Raw genomic sequence first — 20,927 nt, forward strand, 5'->3', positions numbered from 1 at the left:
GCTCTTAACTCTAAGATGCTGTCAAAATAACATTTTGAATCAGGGTAAAAATAAAGCAAAACAACAAGAACAACAAAAAACACAAAACAAAGTATCCTCCCTCTGAAAGACCCCTGAATATCTTCTTAGAGGCCTCTTTTCTCTGTGCAAAAGTGAGCCACACAAATATTTATGACCCAGTTAGGCATACTTTGCCTTTATCATTGTAGAAGCAAACTCAGCCCTGACTATTTGAATAGTGAAGCAATACAAAATCTAAGATAAATGTAACAGTGACAAATGTTTAAGCACCGAGGGAATTTAAAGCTAATTTACCGTATTATGCTAAACGCAGCTTGCCTATTTGTTCTCTTGAGTGAAGTTATATTCAGAAGTGATTTCATGCGCAGACATTTTTAAGTAACCCCCTGTTCTTCAGAGAATTCCAACTACTTGGAGTAATTACTTGATGTTCACCTTCCTGTAAGCAATTCACAATACTGTATAATTCTCTGAGTAATCAGTACTCAACAGAATAAAAACTAGCTAAGCTGTTCCCTGGAACTTAGCGTGGCATTTTTTAAATGAGATTCTTCAAAACGAAGAGATGCACCAGTAACAAAGCCATTAGGTAAGAAAAAAAAAAAGTCGGGGGAAAAATGTTTCATAACAGTAACGGAGATAAGGGAGTTTTCCTTCTCTAATCACTAACTAATAAATTAAAAAAACACAGTTTTGGAAACCTAGTTTTGCTACGCTCATCTTATCTTTGCAAGTGGTGTCGCTCGCCCACAAAAGCCACAAACACAGCCGAGGCTTTTCCTTCTTCACCTGTAGAAGAAAACGTGCCTCAATCAGTCTTTGGGAAGAAAGACGCCTAGGACACAAGTCCACTCGCGCCCAAAGGTTTGCTTCAACAAGCAGTTAACCCTCAATAAGAACTCAGAACTTCCTGGCACACTACCAGATTAAGAGTAGTAGGGAATATGTATATTTTCCAGAGAAAAATATGGACCTTAAGTGTCCCTTTGCTAAGAAGCCACGTTTATTTTGTGATTCCATGCTGTAGAACTTCTTAAGCACCAATTCTATCTAATTACCACGGGGTATCCGTAAAACTTTACAAACAGCGTTGGTAGAATCAAAAGCATTCAAAACTGCAAATTGAATCAGGTCACAAATTAAAAACAAAAAACTGAAAATCATTTATCAGTAGTTATTTTTGTCTGCAGTGTGACTTGTACTACATTCCGAAGATCAACTGATTCGGGGGGGCTTGACTTTTCTTTGGCTATTTATTTTGGGGGGAAAAAATCTTCCATGGGAAATGGTCTTGTTCCTAGCTTTCAGATATTCAAAATTTACAAAACTGTCAGTAAGACCCTTGTGATACGTCAAGCTGCCTTGAGGAAGGAGAGGGCAGCAGCTAGGAAACTACGAAGCCCACTTCTACAAAGTGAAGCATTATTTCTAAAATGCTGGAGCCTTAGGTACTTTCTTCTCAAACACGGCAGCTGTGTATACTATCATGCTCTTCAAATGAAGTTTAGACCAGATGTTGGTTTCTTTCTAAAATTACAACATAAAGGGCAGCTACTCTTTGTGTACCTAGCTGGGGTTGAATCTTTCGTAAATTCTCGAGAATCAGTTCCTCTATCTTTACAGGAAAAACCACCCAATTGCTACTCAGAGAAAAACTGCAAGCATAACTCATATGTCAGTGCCACTCGTTTTCCCACATTACTAAACCAAATGAACCCAACTTATTAAAAATGTTCAATACCTCTTGGGAAAAAAAAGATTCAATTCTTTTGAATCTTCAACTATAGTCACAAAACTTACACAATTTTGAGCCTAACTGTACCCACCAACACCCACGCACCTTACAAAATTGAGTAACCACAGCAGTGGTTACAAGGATTACTTCAGGAACATCAAACTCTCTTTGTGAGCACATTAAAGACTTTCATTACTTGACGAGAATTTGGTGATCAGTTAGTCAAGGACCATTTTTACGCAGGAAGGGACTGAAGCCCAAAGAAAGGAAGGGACCCATTCAGCCTAGTTAGTGTTAGAGCTAACTAGAGAAAAAGCAAAAGATTAAGCTACTCTCTTGGCCAGAAGGGTGATCTGATCAAAGGCCAAAAATGTTTGCCTTTACCATTTATACTCTGAAAAGAAATCACAGGTTTTATAAGGGTTACTTTATGGAGAACCATATTTTTAAGCCCACAGTCAAAATATATTTTACAAACCAGCTACATACAAAGCCCTTCTAGAAGGCATGTGAGAACAAGTCGAGAGTGATGAGAACAGAGTTAATTCAATAATTCTTAGAGAGACAGATATATCACCTCCAAGTTTCCTATTAAGTTCGCCTCAAGCCAAGTACAAATTTGTTGTTAAATTTAAAGTTCCTGTGAAATAAGCTGGGTTTCCTACTGGGTAAGCATCCAAGCTTTTCTTCCAAGCCACCACAGCAGGCAACACCAAACTGCCTCATCAAGCCGTGGCTCAAACTGTACTGGTTTTCTCTGAGAGTGGCCTCTGCTATTAGTACTAATGCAGGCTAATCTCTTTGTGTCTACCATTCCTCCTCCCCCAGAATGGGGGCTGGGAACTGTGACTTGTCTTTCTATTGTCAGGGCCTGGGGCAAAGTGCTGACAATCAATTCAACCCCAACATTTCTTAGGCACTTTGTGCCCGGTGCAGAGGACACCAAGATGAATGAGAAAGATGGAAGAGGTGACTTCCATAGTTTGGACCCTACAGTAGATGGACTCGGATACAAAGGAACAGCTCCCATGAGAGCAGCGCTTTAAAAGAGATAGGTACGAAGGTGTATGTAAGCACACAAGTGAGAGAGCCAAAATCTAGTGCAAGGGGGCACACATTTGAGCTGGGAGGCGCAAGCCTGAATGAGTGGGAAAGGCAGCCTAAACAAAGTGTTGAGCCAAAGTACAGAGGAATGAAAGAGAAGGATGAGTCTGGAGAACACTGCACCTTCTAGTGTGGCCAGAATAAAAGGTACACAGGAGGGGATGGCTGGAACCTGGCTGCCATGCCAAGGAGCTTGGACCTTACACATAAATGAAAGCATAGAAGTAAACAGAGGAGTGACAGACCCAGGTCTGTTTTTAACCAATTACTCTAGTGATAATGTGAAGAATATACACAGTGGGGCAGGCGGGAGATGTGGAGAGATTGTTGAGGGACCTTATTAATATGTTTCTGGTTTCACCAATTTCTGTAATGTGAAGCCAGAAATGACAGCAGTGTTATAAGCAAAATTTGAGAACCTAGACCACTGGGATGGTAGGAAGGACATCATAGTGACCAATCAATGAGATGTGGTAGAGGGAATCAAGAACCATTCCAAAGTCCCCAGCACTCCTGCATATTCAAAACATGCACCAAATGACTGGTACCAAACTACATTGTCTTGGACACAATGACCCTGCTGGACTTCCCCTTTCCCTAAACATGGGCAGTACAAAGAAACATGCCCAGACTATTTGTAGTCAGTATTAGTTGGTTACCACGAACAAATTAACATAAACACTGTAGGGAGGGACCGCCAGCTTGTGCAAAATACACATGAGCTCAGGCTGGCTTATGAAAAAGTACCCGCAATTAAAAGTACAGCATAAGACAAAAACTGTCAAAAGGATTCTGCCATCTAAAAGATCAGAAAATAGACAACTCAAAAAAAAGAGAAAAGGGAAAAAAGAAAAGGCACAGTTATTTCAGTAGTTAAGAGTCTGACAAAACCCCTACAGGAAATTTTAAAATTTATTTCTATCATGAAATTCAGTATACATTCAATTACACTACTCAATACCAGGCATTTTTAAAATAGGTTTGGGGGAGCTATTCGTGCTAAAATGCAAAATGCAGGGACTTCCCTGGCAGTCCAGTGGTTAAGACTCCATGCTTCCAATGCAGGGGGGCATGGGTTTGATCCCCACATGCAGCGCAGTGCAGCCAAAAAAAAAAAAAGCAAAATGCACTGGAGGGGCCTTGGAGCCCAATGGTAGATAACTGGCAACCGAAAATCATTTGCACTACCATTATCCCCCAGCTGACTCTTTAGAACCATCTGATATAGTTTATGATGTACTTCCAAAAGAACCAAAGTATTCCTATAAATATGCCAGTGATGTCAAACAAATAATGATAGCAAAAAGTTCTTCCCTCCACTATTTCTACTTGTGCCCCCAGTTAATCTGAGTCCAGACAATTACAAACGTCTTTGCACCGTTTCCAAAGTGGTGATCAGACACCTAAATTTAGTTCACTCAAACCAGGGCTACACAAGAACATTTAGATCTAATGGGTCACTCAAGATGACTAGAGCTTCCCATCCTCTCCATGTCACTTCCGTTTGTCTTTCTTTTTTTTAAGTGAAGTGAGTCATAGTGTATAGATCTTTCTCCTCTGCACAAAACACATTTTTTCTCTGAAGAGAATGGTATTTATATAAAAATTACTGGGAAATTTTAATATTCATCTTGGACTGTAATAAAATAAGCTGTATACAGCAGTAAGGAATTTTAGTGAATTATTGTTATAACATGATTTTAACCTAGTCAGGCATTAGATCGTATTTCATAATGAAAGCAGCTATAAAAACAAATGTCAATTGGAAGAGTGGCCCGTATTACAAAGCCTGCCTCTAACATAGAATAAATCTTGCCTTGAAGTCACAAGCTATTGTTGCAATCTCCTTTATCTGAAACAATCAAATCATTCATACTGAAAATTAGTGAACAGTGTCAGAGAATCAAAGAATTAGAGATGAGAGAAATGGCGAAACACCTGACCCAAACCTTAAACTACAAATGGAGGGTAGTTTTTCTTATTTTCATTCATTCAAGCCCTCTCTTCTCTCATTCTAGCTCCAAAAACCAATCTCTTTGCCCTATGTATGTTCTCTCTTCTCTTTTGGGCACTCCAGGCTTGCTAAGTATTACTTCCACTTTTCAAACCAGACATACAATCATTTAAATGATAGAAAACAATTTTTTAAAGCCATCTACACATGCTATCAAAGCTGACTTTTTATAGACCTAAATGCTTATTAGTATCTATGCTATCTATTACCATTAACAACTATATAAAAACAGTTATGCTCACTTTATTAAATTGAGCTAGGAGAGAATCTTCGCCTGAAACATTTGTTTTCTAAGCCGCCTCATTCCTCGGTATTCAAAAGTCTACTTCATCTTTTGTTCTTTTCCCAATTGTTTCCAAGTTTTTACACCTTTTTGTTCTAGTTAGAAGTTAGTATAGTGAGAAATAACTGCACTGCTTTGTTTACAAAATGTTAAGCAAAAATTACATATTATTTTAAAAATCACAATAGACTAAGCAAGCCCAAAATGACTCTGTATAAGGCTGCCTTCATTGTGACGGGCTACAAAACATTAATTTTTCTAACTTCTATTTTCTACCCACCATAAACACATTTCTTTGAATTCCTGAAAAATAATGGTTTTCATAAATTGACACACACTTTGGAAAATCTGCCACTTTAGACTCAAGGTCATCTGAACTCTACATTTTTTATAAAATGCCAGAATTTGCCACTTTTAACATCAAGAAGGAAAAGAGCGTCCGATTCAGATTTTGTAAAAGAAAAATATCTGTACTGCAGAGGTGAGAAAGCCCATAGCGGATAATTCTCTAAGATAAAAGAAACCACCTCTAGAAATGTGGCAATCGATTAAGGATCTAGAGAAATCTCAACATACAGCGATCTCGACCAACTCCTGGGGTTCCAAGGTGGTAGACAAACACAAGAACAATGAGGGAAATTAACTGAAGACCATGCTCCATGCTAGTGACTTGCTTAACATAGTTTTAACAGTGCTTGGGTGAAAGGTCTCCCACTCCTCGCTAAAACTGTAAGTAATCAAATTCAAACAAGGACTTTTTATAATATGAATTTGCTGTTGCCAACTGAGTCAGCTTCAATATAAAAGATTCTCCCCAGTACCTCCTGGAGGCCACCCCTACTTGTGATGGGGTATATCATTATCAACTCCAACACTTCAGACCAAGAATTTTTTCATTTAAGACCACTTTAGACTCCACTGTATTCAACCTGATGCAGACAATTTGTCTACACATTCTCAAAGTCACTAGTGGGATTCATTCAATTAACTCAGAGAGACTAGACACGGAATACAAATTTTATATATTGATCGATCGTACTTACACAGATTAGAGTGGTTATAAACATTAGTCTATCAGAAGCTAATATACATTACAGTGCAAGTAAAATGAATCCTGTCAAATAAGCTTGATGAAAATCCACATGAAACCAAGCCTGCCAAAAAAAGGCTTTTGTTAGTCAAGCATACCAAAGAACTGCTTAAAGCTTTTTTCCTTTTTAAGTGGAGCTCAAAATAGATTTTAATACTACCAGCTGATGGATCTCACAATTTGCCTTTTGAGCCTATAAGCCGAAAACAGCCTTCTCCCTTTACACAAGTAACAACACCTCTCTATTCTGTATGTTGTTTATTTAAAATACCGAGTGTGGTTTTGGTTAATCCTCACAACCCCCGCGATGACATTTAATCGGGAGCACATATTTTCTTCAGAGGATTTAGCTCTTGTGAAAGCAGACCTCTTCATCTTTTTAATCTGATGATGTAGAGATACGTGAGAAACTCCACCTTCCGAACTTTTTATTTATGAATCACCATAACCCACAAGGAGATGAAGACCGGGAAGACACCATCATCTCAACCATGACCAAAGGATAAGATGCTCACCGAGAGAAAGATGCTATTTTAGAGGGAGTAGAAACGTCAACCTCCCCTGTTGCCTGCCTGACACGGGGTAATATTCTGGCCCCAGTGGAGTGGGTACTCCAGACCTCCTGGCTGGAAAGCTCTTTTCAGCCTGCTACTCTCAGGGCTTAGCTCACAGAGCAAGTATCTCTTCCTCTGACAGATCTTCCCTGATCCCCTTCTCTGAGGCAGGCCATCTTCCCTGAAATCACTCTCTACCCCGTTATGTTTTGTTTTCTTCATAGCACTTGTCCCCAGCTGAAATTGTCTGCTTATGTGTTGCACTGCCCTATTCGACTCTAAGCTCACGGGGGATAGCATCTTGCCTGTCTTGTTCAGCAAACACTACCTCCAGCGCCTCAGCAGCGCCTAGCACGGAAGAGGCACGTCAATTCAGATCCATTAAATGAATGAACAGGAAGGGGGAAGGGACTGTCATCCTTGGGACTCGACGCACAGAGACCAGGAGAAAGGAAATGTAAAGGAGGGAGGGGGGAGTAACCCTTTCCCCCGGGGAGACAAAGGAAGACAGCCTGAGGTGGTCCAGTCTAGAAAGGAAGTAGTGGGGGTGTTCTATCCACCCCAAGGGACAAAGAGTGGACAGGCAGGGGGGCGGGGTCGGGGTGCGAGGCTTCGCGCTGAGGGCAGAGACTGGCGGCTTCCAGGCTTGAGAGGTCACCCGGGCTGGAGGATATGAGGTAGGTGGGGGATCAAAGGGGACTGCGAGGCCGGGGAGAGACGCAGGCCCACCCGGGGGACAAAGAGAGAGGCGGCTGGCCTCTGCCGCCGTCGGATCGAATCCTCACGGAGCAGGGCCCAGGCGGAGGGCGGGACCCAGAGGGAGAGCGGGACCTGGGGGTCTGAGGGGAAGGTTCGCTAGGCCTAAGCGAAGGGCCTGCCGCGCTCTGGGGGCGCTCCCGCACCTGGTAAATGGCCGCCCAGCTCCCAGCCTTGTCGATCTGCTCGAACTCCTTTTCCATCTCCATGGCGGGCCAGGGGGGCTGCTGCGCCTCCTCCTCGGCCCACTGTGCCGTCTGCCGCTCTAGGCCGCGTCGCGCTCTCCGCACTTAGTCCCGCTGCAAGCCGCGACTCTCGCCGCTACCGCCGCCCTAGCCGCCGCTGCTTCTTCATGTCAACCCGGCAGCCGGAAGTACGCACCGCGCTGCCGCGGGCTCCGCCCCTCAAGCGGAAGGACCAATCAGCGCTCAGGAATGTCGGCTAGCAGTTCCGCGGGGCGGAGCCGGGGGAGGTGCTGGGGGAAGACATCTTGCAGCGTGCCCTCCCTCCTCCCCTCCCATCCTGGTCTACGGGCTTGGGCGTGGCGCGCGCCCGTTGCCTAGGCGACCCCGGGAGCCCCGCCCACGGCGCGTGGGTTTGCCCGGCTGCCACCGATCTTGAATTCAAGCATCGACGCGGTCCGTTGAATCACAGAGTGACCTTGAAGCAGTCATGCATCTTTCTTGCAGCGCCAGGGCCCAGGCCTCAGTGCTCCAAGGGGGGCGGGGGGGATTACATGCTCCCCTTCCAGGCTCCGGCCTCTGGCCAGATGTCCGCCCTTTTTTCGTGAAACTTAGAGCTTCATAATTTACCAGGCTGCTGGGGAAGGCCCACTACTCTCTGAATGTACTTTGCGTTTGGAGTCTCCTATCCTGGGCACTGCAGAAATGAATGGATTGGGGTCTTGGAATGATTTTTAATATTTCCCCAAATAGCAAGGAAGTCCTGCTCAGAATGGACTCAGTGGAGCACAAATTCCGTGGTGCATTAGTGTTGAATAGTGGCAGATTTCTGGGCCCACTTCCAAAGGATTCGGATACAGGAATCTGTATTTTTTATCAGCAACCCCAGCTAATTCTATACCTGTGGTCCTTGAAGCACACATGAGAAGGGCTGGTCAGGTGGTTTTCCTGCAGGTTGTACTTTAAGCCATTCACTTTTGGGTTGGGCACATTATATGAAGATAGTGAACTCCATGGGGTCAGAGACCCTAGAGGACAGAATCATCTCTGTTCACTCTTCCCATCTCAAGCCTACCCAGAGCAGCGGTGTTGAATTCCAGCTTATTCCTTGAGTGCTTGTGGCAGGCACTGTACCTGGCATTCCAAGTACATTTTCTCATTTAATCTCTACATCAACCCTACAATATAGGCACTTTTATTATTCCCATTTTATAGATGAGGAAACTGAGGCACAGAGAGGCAAAATCACTTGTCCAGAGTACCTTTGCACATTGGTATGGAAGCCAGGATTCTAATCAGTCTTCAGGGGAGTGCTCACTTTGGAGACAGGCTGCCTGAGTCCAAATTCCGGCTCTACTAAATACTAGCTGTGCAACCTTGGGCAAATTACCTAACCCCTCTCTGCCTCTGTTCCCTCCTTTGTAAAATGAAGATAATGAAAGTACCCACCTCATAGGGTGGTGTGAAGATTGAAAGAGTATGTATAATGCTTTTAGTCTAGTGAGTGGATCAATAAATATGAGCCCCCGTTATTATATACCTTCAAATAATAGCAAATGGGAGGTAAATCCTTGTTGAATAAATGCAATTGGTTTGATAGACAATGTCTTTAGAAACTGAGAATTCCATGGAGGGGGAAATTAACAAAAGATGCCCCTTCGGGTGAAAACTTTGGGAACCCTACACTTGGAAGCTGCCTAATATAAGTCTTAGCCATTTAAGTGACTCTCCAGGTTCGTGTACTCTTCCTGCCCTTGTTTCTTTGAGTGCTAGTTTATCTGGAACTCACAGAACTCAGAGCTCCTTGTTGCGGGGAGCGGGGGGACAGAACAAGGCTGGTTCATTCTTCTCACTGTGGGCTGACCTAAGTAAGTAAATAAATCAAATGCCCATCTGGAGCCCAAGTGGCCCTCATGCCTGCAGGGAGTACCACCCAGTGACTGGAGCGGCCTTTGAGTGGGGCCAGTGCTATGCACAGGATCTTGATGAAGGAGTGGAGGTGAGTGTGTGCGTGCAGAGTCCATGTGTGTTTAGTGGATGCGTTAGTTACCTAGGGTGGCTGTAACAAATTACCACAAATGTGGTGGCTTCAAGCAACAGAAATATATTTTTGAACAGTTCTGGAGGCCAGACGTCTGAAGTCAATGTGTTGACAGGGCCACACTCCCTCTGAAGTCTCTAGGGGAGAATCCTTCCTTGCCTCTTCCAGTTCCTGGTGACTTCAATTGTTCCTCAGCTGCGGCAGCATAAATGCAGTCTGTGTCCGTCTTTATGTGGTTTTTCTCCTCTGTCTCCTCTTCCAGCTGTCTAATCTCCCTCAGCCTCACTCTTTCAAGAATACCTGTCATTGGATCTAGGACCCACTCTAATCCAGGAGGATTTTGCATTGCCAGGTAATCCAAGATGATCTCATTTTGAGATCCTTAAATTAATTACATCTGCAAAGACCCTTTTTCTGAATAAAGTTATATTCCAGGTTCTGTGGGTTAGGACTTGGACATATCTTTTTTGAGATATGTCCCCCACTCAACCTACCACAGTGGCAGAGGGTGAAACTTTGTCACAATATTGGTCCTGAATGAAACCCCTAATTTCAGGTATCAGCTAATCACTATTATATCCGTTCTTCACATAGCAGCAGCCAGAGAGAGCTTTTAATTTTTGGATCATGAAACTCTTGTAGGTAAAACCCTCCAATAGTTTCCCATCCTTCTTAGAGTGAAACCCAAATAAGTCCTAACCCTGGCCCACCTCCCCAACCTTTCTCCTTTTCTTGTACTCTAGACCAATCCTCTAATTCATTGAATGAGTTTCTACCTCAGGACCTTTGCACCAACTGTTCCTGCTGCCTGGACCACTCTTCCTGCAGATCTTGTCACCCTTCAAGTCTCAGGTCAACTGTTACCTCTGCAGATAGGTCTCTGACCACGGTCTCTAAAATAGCCCCCAGTCACTTTCTACCGGTGACCTTGTTTTTTGCAAGGTCATCTTGCAAGGTCATGCCATCTCTAAGCCAATATTTGCATCACAGTGCTCATCTCTAAAATCTCTCTCTTTATTTGTTGGCTTGTTTCCTTTTCCTGCCCCCCACTATAGTGTTCCAGGAGGGTAGGGACCTCGACTTCTTGTCTGTGTCCCAAGCCCCTGATATTGCGTTGGGAGGAGGGACTTGAGGTGCTGGAATCTTCCGTGGCTTTCTAAGGCTTGGCTTTCATCTGTCACGCTCTACCAGTTCTCTGCCATGTCCTGGCCTAGAACCAGCCAAGCCTTGGTATCCCCCAGAGCTGTGATGGTGGTGATTGGGAATCTTTTAGTGATGACTGGTTAGAAAATAAACAAATGGCCATATGTCATGATAGCTAAAACCTTTTCTTGGCAGGCCTGCCTGAGGAATGGTCTCGGGTGGTTTCTTGGGCCTTTCCTTCACAGATTTAGCTAATGGAGCAAATCAATGACCCATTAAACTTTTTAAAATGTCCTAAAGAGTTGTCAGTAGAGAAGGATGGCTGTTTACCAAGGCTCCAATGGATCATTGACTCCTAACTTAGCAGTGTCAGCAAGCTTCCTGGTAAAAATCCGGCCTGGTCTTTTTTCTGGGAGGTAGACCAGTGTTAAGAGCTTGGAATTCAGAGACAGACCAAAGTAGTCTCTGATGAGATGTCACTTCCTCGGAGAGGCCCCTTCTGATGCCCCCTAATAAACAGTTCCATGAATCTATATCCTTTTTCCTTCTTAGAACTTATCAGGCATTTGAGGACATATTTTCTCCCTACTGTTACCATGTAGTATTATGTCCTGTGTTTGTTTTAGGTGTTATCGTCCATCTCTACCACTAAATGTAAACTTCATGAAGAAAAGAGATTAAGTCGATTTGGTTCAATGCCATCTTCCTTGAGCTACAGGTCATTCCCAGATGGGCCACAAGTCCTTGGAAGATTCCAGAAATCAAGATGACAGGGCTTTTTTCTACCTCTTAGACTCAGACCTCCAGGGTCCTCAGAGTCATCCAGCTCACTCTGTCTACCAGTGAGGACACATAGCCAGGAAAGGAAGTGGCCCTTCCCTCTGAGAGTCATAGCTGCTCTCCTAAAGAAGTTTGGGCGCCTTGACTGGTTGGCTGATTTGGGGTCAGCCAAAGACATCCCTGGGATGGAATAACTGACTAGGGGCAAAACCCAGGCCCACAGCACTGGAAACTGGATGCACAGAGCTTCAGCCTCCAGCCACAGACAGCGCTAGGTGTGACCTCTCACTTTATGTTTCCCAGAAGTCCTGCAAGCCTGGTGTTGTCCCATTTTGCAGATGAGAAAATGGGTAAAGAGGTGAAATCAATGAACACCCAAATACGGAATGCTGGTCTGGGTGCAGCAGGTTAGAAACTTCTAACCCTGGTCTGCTACTTACCAGGTTTCAGGCTTTGGGCAAGTTGCTTAACCTCCTAGTGTCAGCCTGAATGCTTTCCAGTGAGAAAAACCCAACTGAAAGCAGCTTTCACAAAATAGGGAATTCACTGGCTCATGAAACTGGGAAGTCCAAGAGTGGTTTGCTTCAGGGACAGCTGCATCCAAGGGCTCAGACAATGTCATCGTGACTCTCTCACTCCTGCTCTCTTAGTGCTTCCTCTGTGTTAGCTTCACTCTCCTCCCCAGGTAACCAGGATGGCCCTGGCAGCTCCAGGATCACATCCTGCCAATTCAGCAACCCTGATGGAAAAAGTGCTTCTTTTCCCTGTGGTCCCAGCACAAGTCCTGGCCTTGAAGCTTGAAGTTCATTGGTCCAATTGAGTCTCACATGCCATCTCTTTTTTTTTTTTCATTTTAACATCTTTATTGGAGTATAATTGCTTTACAATGGTATGTTAGTTTCAGCTTCACAACAAAATGAATCAGTTATATATATACATATGTTCCCATATCTCTTCCGGCTTGCGTCTCCCTCCCTCCCACCCTCCCTATCCCACCCCTCCAGTCGGTCACAAAGCACCGAGCTGATCTCCCTGTGCTATGCGGCTGCTTCCCACTAGCTATCTACCTTACGTTTGGTAGTGTATATATGTCCATGCCTCTCTCTCGCTTTGTCACAGTTTACCCTTCCCCCTCCCCATAGCCTCAAGTCCATTCTCTAGTAGGTCTGTGTCTTTATTCCTGTTTCACTCCTAGGTTTTTCATGACATTTTTTTTTTCTTAAATTCCATATATATGTGTTAGCATACGGTATTTGTCTCTCTCTTTCTGACTTACTTCACTCTGTATGACAGACTCTAGGTCCATCCACCTCATTACAAATAGCTCAATTCGTTTCTTTTTATGGCTGAGTAATATTCCATTGTATATATGTGCCACATCTTCTTTATCCATTCATCCGATGGTGGACACTTAGGTTGTTTCCATCCCTGGGCTATTGTAAATAGAGCTGCAATGAACATTTTGGTACCTGACTCTTTTTGAATTATGGTTTTCTCAGGGTATATGCCCAGTAGTGGCATTGCTGGGTCATATGGTAGTTCTATTTGTAGTTTTTTAAGGAACCTCCATACTGTTCTCCATAGTGGCTGTATCAATTTACGTTCCCACCAAAGTGTAAGAGGGTTCCCTTTTCTCCACACCCTCTCCAGCATTTATTGTTTCTAGATTTTTTGATGATGGCCATTCTGACTGGTATGAGATGATATCTCATTGTAGTTTTGATTTGCATTTCTCTAATGATTAGTGATGTTGAGCATTCTTTCATGTGTTTGTTGGCAATCTCACATGCCATCTCTAAGCCAATCACTTTGTCCAAGGGAAATATTGGCAAATAAAGAAACTGAGGCCCAGAGAGGTCAAATTCTTAACCAAGGTCGCACAGCTCTAAGTATGGAAGTAGGATTTAGATAATAGGCAGTCTGGTTTCAGCGTCTGTGCTCTCAGCCGTGACGCTACACAGTCTCTCCAAGAATTCCCATGAACTCTAAACAAATAATAACAATGAAGACATAATAATAGTGGTAATAATTATCACAACAACATGGTGAAGCTACTACTATTATTATCCCCCATTTGAACTGAGGCATAGAGAGTTTCTCAGCTTGCTTGTGGTCACACAGCTAAGAAATGGTGGAGCCAGTATTTGAAAGCAGTTTAGCTCTAGATGCTGCTTCTAGTTCTGAAATTCTATGAATATATGTGAGTTCTGCACTGTGAGAACTCACAGGAAGGTTAGCAGCCCAGAAGCCTCTCACTCACATCCTCACTGGGCCCTTCCCCATCCTTGTGAAGACTCTCCCACCCCTCCATTCCCAGAAAATATTTCAGACTTTATTCTAAGCCATTAAAAATAAAAACAAGGGGCTTCCCTGGTGGCGCAGTGACTGAGAGTCTGCCTGCCGATGCAGGGGACACGGGTTCATGCCCTGGTCCAGGAGGATCCCACATGCCACGGAGCGGCTGGGCCCGTGAGCAATGTCCGCTGAGCCTGCGCGTCCGGAGCCTGTGCTCTGCAACAGGAGAGACCACAACAGTGACAGGCTCGCGTACCGCAAAAAATAAATAAATAAATAAATAAATAAAAACAAGAATAAATACAAAAATCTAATCTGGAGCTCCCTCTCCTCCAAGAGTGAGTGCCCAGGTGTGGGAGGAGGTCAGGGGGAACTAGGGGGAATCACGTGCGTTCTGAGAAAGGTGGGTCAGAGACAGGGGGTGGTTGAAGCAGGGAAACTTCAAGCAGGCAAGTCTGACCCAAGGATGGAAACTAGACCTGGCCCCGTGCTTTCAGCAAAGGAGGGTTTCCAGAGGCCACTGCTTCCTCCACCCTCCAGTTTAGGGGGTGGGGGGACACTTTGGCGTCACACACAGTGATTCTGGGCATAGGTTCTGCAATCTGGCGGACTTGGGCTTCTGTGCCCTTGGACAGGTTACTTACCCTCTGATTGCCAGTTTTCCATCTTTTACATTAAGACAGGGATGTGATGGTCGGACGAGATGGTGTCTGAGCCTTGTCTCTAGTTCAGGGCAAGGACTCCATAAATGAGGCTGTTGTTATTACAGTTGTGTAGGTTGCTAAGTAGAAAAAGCAGGCTATGATCTGCCTACAGATGTTTTCATAGTATATGTTGCAACCTCCTGTTTTACATCTCTAATTTCTGTCATGCCGGTGGAGGTGAGCAGGTCCAGCTTCGTGGGTGTGTCTGTAATCTGTGCAGCTACACAGGGCCTGGGCTCAGAAGGGCCCTGCACTTGGTTTAATGCTCTGCAGTCACCATGTTGAAATCCTTAATAATTTTAGAATCAGGGACCCTGCATATTCATTTTACACTGGGCCTTGCAAATTATGTAGCCAGTCCTGAAAGTGAGTCTAGATTTTCAAATTCTTGAAGTGGGTTAGGAACAGTTTCTGTCTTTGAAGATGGAAATGGTTTCCCCCCTTTATTCTGGGAGGAACAACTACTATTGGGGGAAGTCTTAAAATAGTGACATTATTCAGATACATATTCCCCATGTTGAGTTGTTTATTATTGTTTAGTAATAATAATTGCTACATGGATTGGGTGTTAACTATGGGCCAAGCTCTGTGCTAAGCTAGCGCTTTACCTTCATCCCTCTAGATCTTCCCAAGAACCCTGTGAAAGGGTCTGTTATTAACCTTATTTGACAGATGAGGAAGCAGAGGGGTTATGTAATTTGTCCATTGTCACCAGCAGTGTTGGCATAATGTCTATGAGTTGAGTGGCTCTGTAGCAATATGGCAGCCCCTTTAGAGAAAAGGAATTAACTTCTAAGCTTTCATTTAGATAAAAGTGTTCCTGGAGTCCTTGGGAGAGAGGTGTGTCTTTTGGATCAAATATTTGCTCTGGTAGTTTTTGTATTTGAAGATGGAAATGGTCTTCCATTTGAAAACTGACCATGCAGAGAGGGAGGGGCTGGCCTGTACTTTTCCTTTCCTGTCCTGGAGGGAGGCCTATGGAGAGGACCCACACTTAAGCAGAGGGACCCTGACATGCGGGAATGTTCTCACAGCTCTCAAGCTGTCCTCACCTGGGCTATGGGGAAGCACACAGCAGAGGACCTGGATATTCCCACTGCCCATATCTAGGGTAGGCGAGGAAGAGAAAGGCTCTAAATTCTAGACAGAGGGTCAGGAGGCCCCCCTCCGTGGGAGGTAGACTGGCTCCCACAACTGGCTGGAGAGAAAGGAGGATGGAGACCGGCATGAGGGAAAGCAGGACGCAGGTACATAGCCTCTAGAAACTATCTGCTTTCAATTTCATTTTGTGTTTTCCTTTTCTGCATTGTAATTCCCACCTGTTATCCTCAAGTCTTCAATAAAATGTTGTTCCCTGCTGCAAGCTCATCTTAGGCTTGGTATTACCCAGATACTAATTGTCCCCAATATCAATTCTCCTCTTCTTTCATAGAAATAGGATTGTACCTGGGCCATGGCTGCCCAGCTAAAGACTACATTTCCCAGGTTCCCTTGAAGCTAACTATGCCATGTGACTACATGCTGGCCAATAGGATGTGGGTAGAAGTGATGTGGTCCACCTCTAAATCATGCCCTCAAAGGCCCAGGGGGTGCTGGGCAGAGGGACAGGAAAAGTTCTTTCTTTTGCTTTTTACTCCATCCCGCTGCCTAGAACGTAGATATAGTGGGTTCCAACTTGGACTGTGCAGACAAAGGCAACATACAAGGGATGGAAGAGAGCAAGACAGATGGAGCCTGCCCCATCACCCCTGATCACACACAGACCGTTCCATGAGAGAGACATAAAGGGGGCTGATTTTCAGCTGATATGCACATGTCTAGTCATCCTGGTTGCTTACAGACATCATTCTTATTGTTAAAAATAAACTTCTGCTTTGTTTAAGCCACTGTTCATGGGAGTTACAGTAATTGAATCTATATTCTATAATTAAGCCAGACATGTTTTAGGGGGCTGATAAGGAAGAGGGCTGTGTACCGCCTCCAGATTAAGATGGCGTTGGAGAGAGGAGCAGCATCTTGATGCAGGCAGTTAAGAGAAGGCAGACAAGGGCAGTAGAAGTCCTGGGAGAGACAGCTCACTGTGGTTGCCAGGCAGCCACAGGGATGGTCCATGGGACATGTGAACATCCCCCAGAGATTCTGAGTAATATCCTGCAGAAAGAACCTGATAAAAGTTTGGTCTTGTTAGAGTCATGGGGTCTGATTGTTAGTTAGATATTAAAGGGGAAGCTGGAAATTTTGGGGACAGCTGGGGTTAGAAACAGTGCCCAGAGAATGTTAATTCCCTTCTGAGGCAGATACTTTTGGTTGCCTATCTATGCATCATCCCCTCCCCCCTTCTTCTTGGTTGACAGAGCCCACCCATTATAACAGAGGCTGAAAAAGTGAGCTATTCCTTTTCCAAGCCACCTTTGCAGTTTGAGCATGGACATATTACTCAATCCCAGCTAATGGGATGTGAGGCAGTCTGCCCAGGAGCTTCTGGGAAAGGTTTCTCCCTCTTGTAAGAGACACGTGGAAGGAATTTTGCCTCTTCCTCAACACGCTAAGGCTGGAGGAGCACAGAGAGAGAGCCCCCGAGCCCTTGGCAATGTCACTGAGTTACTGAACTGTCTCTGGAACCATCTAGCTCTGAACTTCTTTGTAAAGGTCATAAGCTTTTTAGTTGTATTGTTGAAGCCACTTTGGGTTGGCTTTTTTATTACTTGCAGCCAAAAGCATGCTAACCGCTACACTGTCTTTGCCTTCTGTTTCTACCTTCCTTCAGCCCTATGGGTCTCAAGTTTAGCCTCATTCCTTCCGCTGAGCCCTGGTTGCTCTGGAAGTCAAGATCTTTTGGAAACCACCTGCATCAACTTGTCACCACTTTTCTTCTAAATAAGAATCTCCCTTGTCCCTTCTTACTTCTTCATTTCAGAACCAAGATCTGTATCTGGGTGGGGTGAAAGCAGAACTTCAGCCTTTGTACAAAACTCTATTTGGGCATGGATTGATCCTCTTGTATTGGTCTTATCAGTCCGGATGTGCGTCTCTCTCAGCTGACCGGGAGCTCCTCTCAGGCATGGACTGGGTAGTATTCATCTTGGTATATCCCTAGGGTAGCTCAGGGCTGGGCAAGGGGAGGTTCTCCCTGAATGCTTGTTGAATGAATATATGAAAGAATGAATCATCTAAACCCAATTTTATCACCTCCCTAAACAGACAATTTCCCTCCCCACTGCTCTCCTATACTACTCTAGGACAAGACAGTTCTTGCAGAGGTAGAGCCAGGAAGAAGAAGAATTTAATCCAATTCTCAATTCCAAAGCAGTGTCTAATCCTTCTCTCCTTAAATTTCCTTTAATCCACCCACTGTCAGCCTTAGCTCTGGTTCAGCAATGAGTTGACTCTGACCCAGATTGTCTCCAAAAAAAAAAAAAAAAAAACAGGAAGAAGGAAGAAGGGAGAGAAGAAACTGTTTGTATTTAAATCAAATTCCAGAAGCATGGAAGAACTAAAGAGAGAAAGGATTCAAGGTGGGCATTCTCTCCACCAAGACGTGTAAATTCTAGCCCTGGAGGTGGGACCTTTTTTTTCTCAATTCTTTTTCTAATCTCAAAAGTAATACATGTTTAATGAAGAAATCTTGAAAAGTACATATGAAAGAGAGGAAACAGTGTTTTAGTCTCACCACTTACGGTGGTGACAACATTTTGGTATGCGGATTTCCAGTTCTTTGGTTTGTCTCTGTCTCTTCACCTCTATCTCCATCTTCCCCTTTCCCTCAGCCCCTCTCATCTCTCTCTCTCTCTCTCTCTCTGTCTCACTCCAGGTCTCATTCTCTCTTTCTCACACTTAAATGTTTCCAGGTTCTTCACCCTCCAGACAGGGTCATACCCCGCCCCCATTTAATAAACACTCAGTGTGATCTAATTCCCATCTCATGATGCCGTAGGAAACCCAGTCCCCTCGGCTCCGCAACACTTTCTGAGAAATCTGAATACCTTTTCCTCAAACTCTGCTTCCCACTTGTCTCTTCTTGTTCTAAATTTTCACTTCAGTCCACTCTCCAGCTTCCCTTGCTCTTCCCGTATCAGATGGGAATGCTTTTGGCTCTAAGTAACACTCAGACTGAAGCAGATCAGAGTTCCTTTTCCCCACAGAACGAACAGTCTGGGGACAGGTGTTCCCCCATCATGCTGATGGCCTGCACATCCCCTCAGCCCTCGGTGTTCACACCGCAGCTTTCTGGCAGAAAGCTTTCTCCGGCCACTGGAGTGGGCTCAGCGTCCCTCAGGGTCTGGCCAGGAGCTCGTGCCTTTAGAAACAGCCCTCGACCAAGGACAAGTGGGAGCTTGTGGGTAAGCAGCTCAACTCCTTGCTCCTCAGGGCGGACAACACAGGGGCATGTTCTCCACGGGCTCTCAGAAGTCTCCAGTGGGGCAGAGTCCCACTTGCCCTTGGTGGCAACCTGCCCCTTCCTGTCCCTGCCTCCTTCCCCCACTCCTGGACCAGTGCCCCCCAAGACCTCCTCTCAAATCACTTGCTTGCATTCGAAGCCTTGCCTCAGCATTGGCTTCTGGAGAAACTGTCTCAGACGGTAGACTTGGGCTTCTCCTTCTGTCTAACTAAAAGGCCACAAATAGAAATGTCTTCTTCAACCAAGTATGACTCCACAAACTTCTGGCCTCTTTAAAAGAGCAGCGCATGCCCACTTCTAGTCCTCGAGATTTCAGATATACTGGGTCTCCCTCTAGGGCCCCACCCCCACTGCATATGCTTTTGCACCCGGCATTGGACATACACAATAAAATGATGAAGGGGCCTTCTGAGTCTAAATTCGGAGGTCATCTAGCAGTGGGGGACAGCCACTTCTCTTCAGGGGTCCCTGTGAAGCCATTTTAGTGGAAAGGCACCCTACTCCCACTCCTACCCAGCCCCCTCCGCCCCCCACTTCCAAGCCCCTAGAGCCATAAGTCTTGCTTGAACTGGGTGTTGGAAGGGGGGAAGGTGTAGAAGAACTTTTTTTTTTTTTTTTTTTTTGCGGTACGCGGGCCTCTCACTGTTGTGGCCTCTCCGGTTGTAGAGCACAGGCTCCGGACGCGCAGGCTCAGCGGCCATGGCTCACGGGCCCAGCCGCTCCGCGGCATGTGGGATCTTCCCGGACCGGGGCACGAACCCGTGTCCCCTGCATCGGCAGGCGGACTCTCAACCACTGCGCCACCAGGCAAGCTCTGTAGAAGAACTTTGAATCAAATTCTAGATTGAAGTTTTTTCAAGTAAATTTTTACTAAAATATAATACATATACAGAAAAAAATATATATATATGTCATAAGTACACAGCTTAAAGAATGTGCACCAACTGAACATGCTGATGTAGCCAGCACCCGGATCAAGATGCAGAACTCTCCCAGCCCCCCGGAGAGCCACCTTGTGCCCCTTTCGGTCCCATCCCCTCCTCAAGGGCTGCCGGCATTCTGACTCCTAACACCCTGGGTGAGTTTTGCCCGATTTTGAACTTTGCATAAATGGAATCACGCAGGGTCTGCCCTTTCATGCCTGCCTTCTTTCGGTCAACATCACGGCTATGAGATTCATCTGTGTTGGGTCTAGCTGCAGCTCACTGGTTGAGACTGACATTTTAATTTGAGGAGTTTTGAGTTTTAAGGACTGAAAGGAGAAGGTTTTGGTAACTAAAAGAGCCTGAGAAATTATGGAATTGGAGAGAGGTGGGTTGAGGAAGCCCACCCCTTAAGAGCTGCATGACTTTGGACAAATGACCGAACTTCTTGTTTCTCTGTTTCTGTAACGTGGGGCTGACACAGGTTCCTACTTCACGAGGTCGTTGTGAGGACTCGGTGCATTGGTGCCTGCAAGAGCAGCGCCTGGCCCGTGGTGGGGGGCTCTCTTGGGAGCCTGCTTCTCACTCCACTGCTGCCGCTACCGTGAATACTACCTCTACTCTCGTATTTTTATTATTACCCAGAGGGAAAAGGGAGGTTTCAACAGAGGATATTTGGTAGTAGTTATTATAAAAATAAAATGATTTCTAGTTAGAGACGTATCCCTAAACCAGTTAGGTGTGCGTCTCAGGTAAAGCACACATCAACCCTGAGAAGTTAGTACAGATCATGCCCATTTGATAGATGAGGCAGCTGAGGCTTGGAGGGAGAAGCAGCTTCTTTGGGGTCACAGAGGGACTTGGTGGTGGAGCCAGGGCCTCTCTAAGCAGGGAATCCTGCCC

At 45.0% G+C, this 20,927-nt stretch overlaps 1 protein-coding gene across 1 annotated transcript in view; it reads right to left on the reverse strand.

Annotated features, from left to right (window-relative positions):
- The window catches only part of PTPN1 (protein tyrosine phosphatase non-receptor type 1), a 66,766-nt gene extending 58,875 nt beyond the window's left edge, over positions 1 to 7,891 (reverse strand). Inside the window, exon 1 of the mRNA XM_060033412.1 lies at positions 7,704 to 7,891. Coding sequence (XP_059889395.1) covers positions 7,704 to 7,766 — 63 coding nt within the window. The 5' untranslated portion in view covers positions 7,767 to 7,891. The remainder of the gene's footprint in view (positions 1 to 7,703) is intronic.
- Positions 7,892 to 20,927: the final 13,036 nt, after the last annotated feature.

This window comes from Delphinus delphis, chromosome 15 (genome assembly GCF_949987515.2).
Source record: "Delphinus delphis chromosome 15, mDelDel1.2, whole genome shotgun sequence".
NCBI lineage: Eukaryota > Metazoa > Chordata > Mammalia > Artiodactyla > Delphinidae > Delphinus > Delphinus delphis.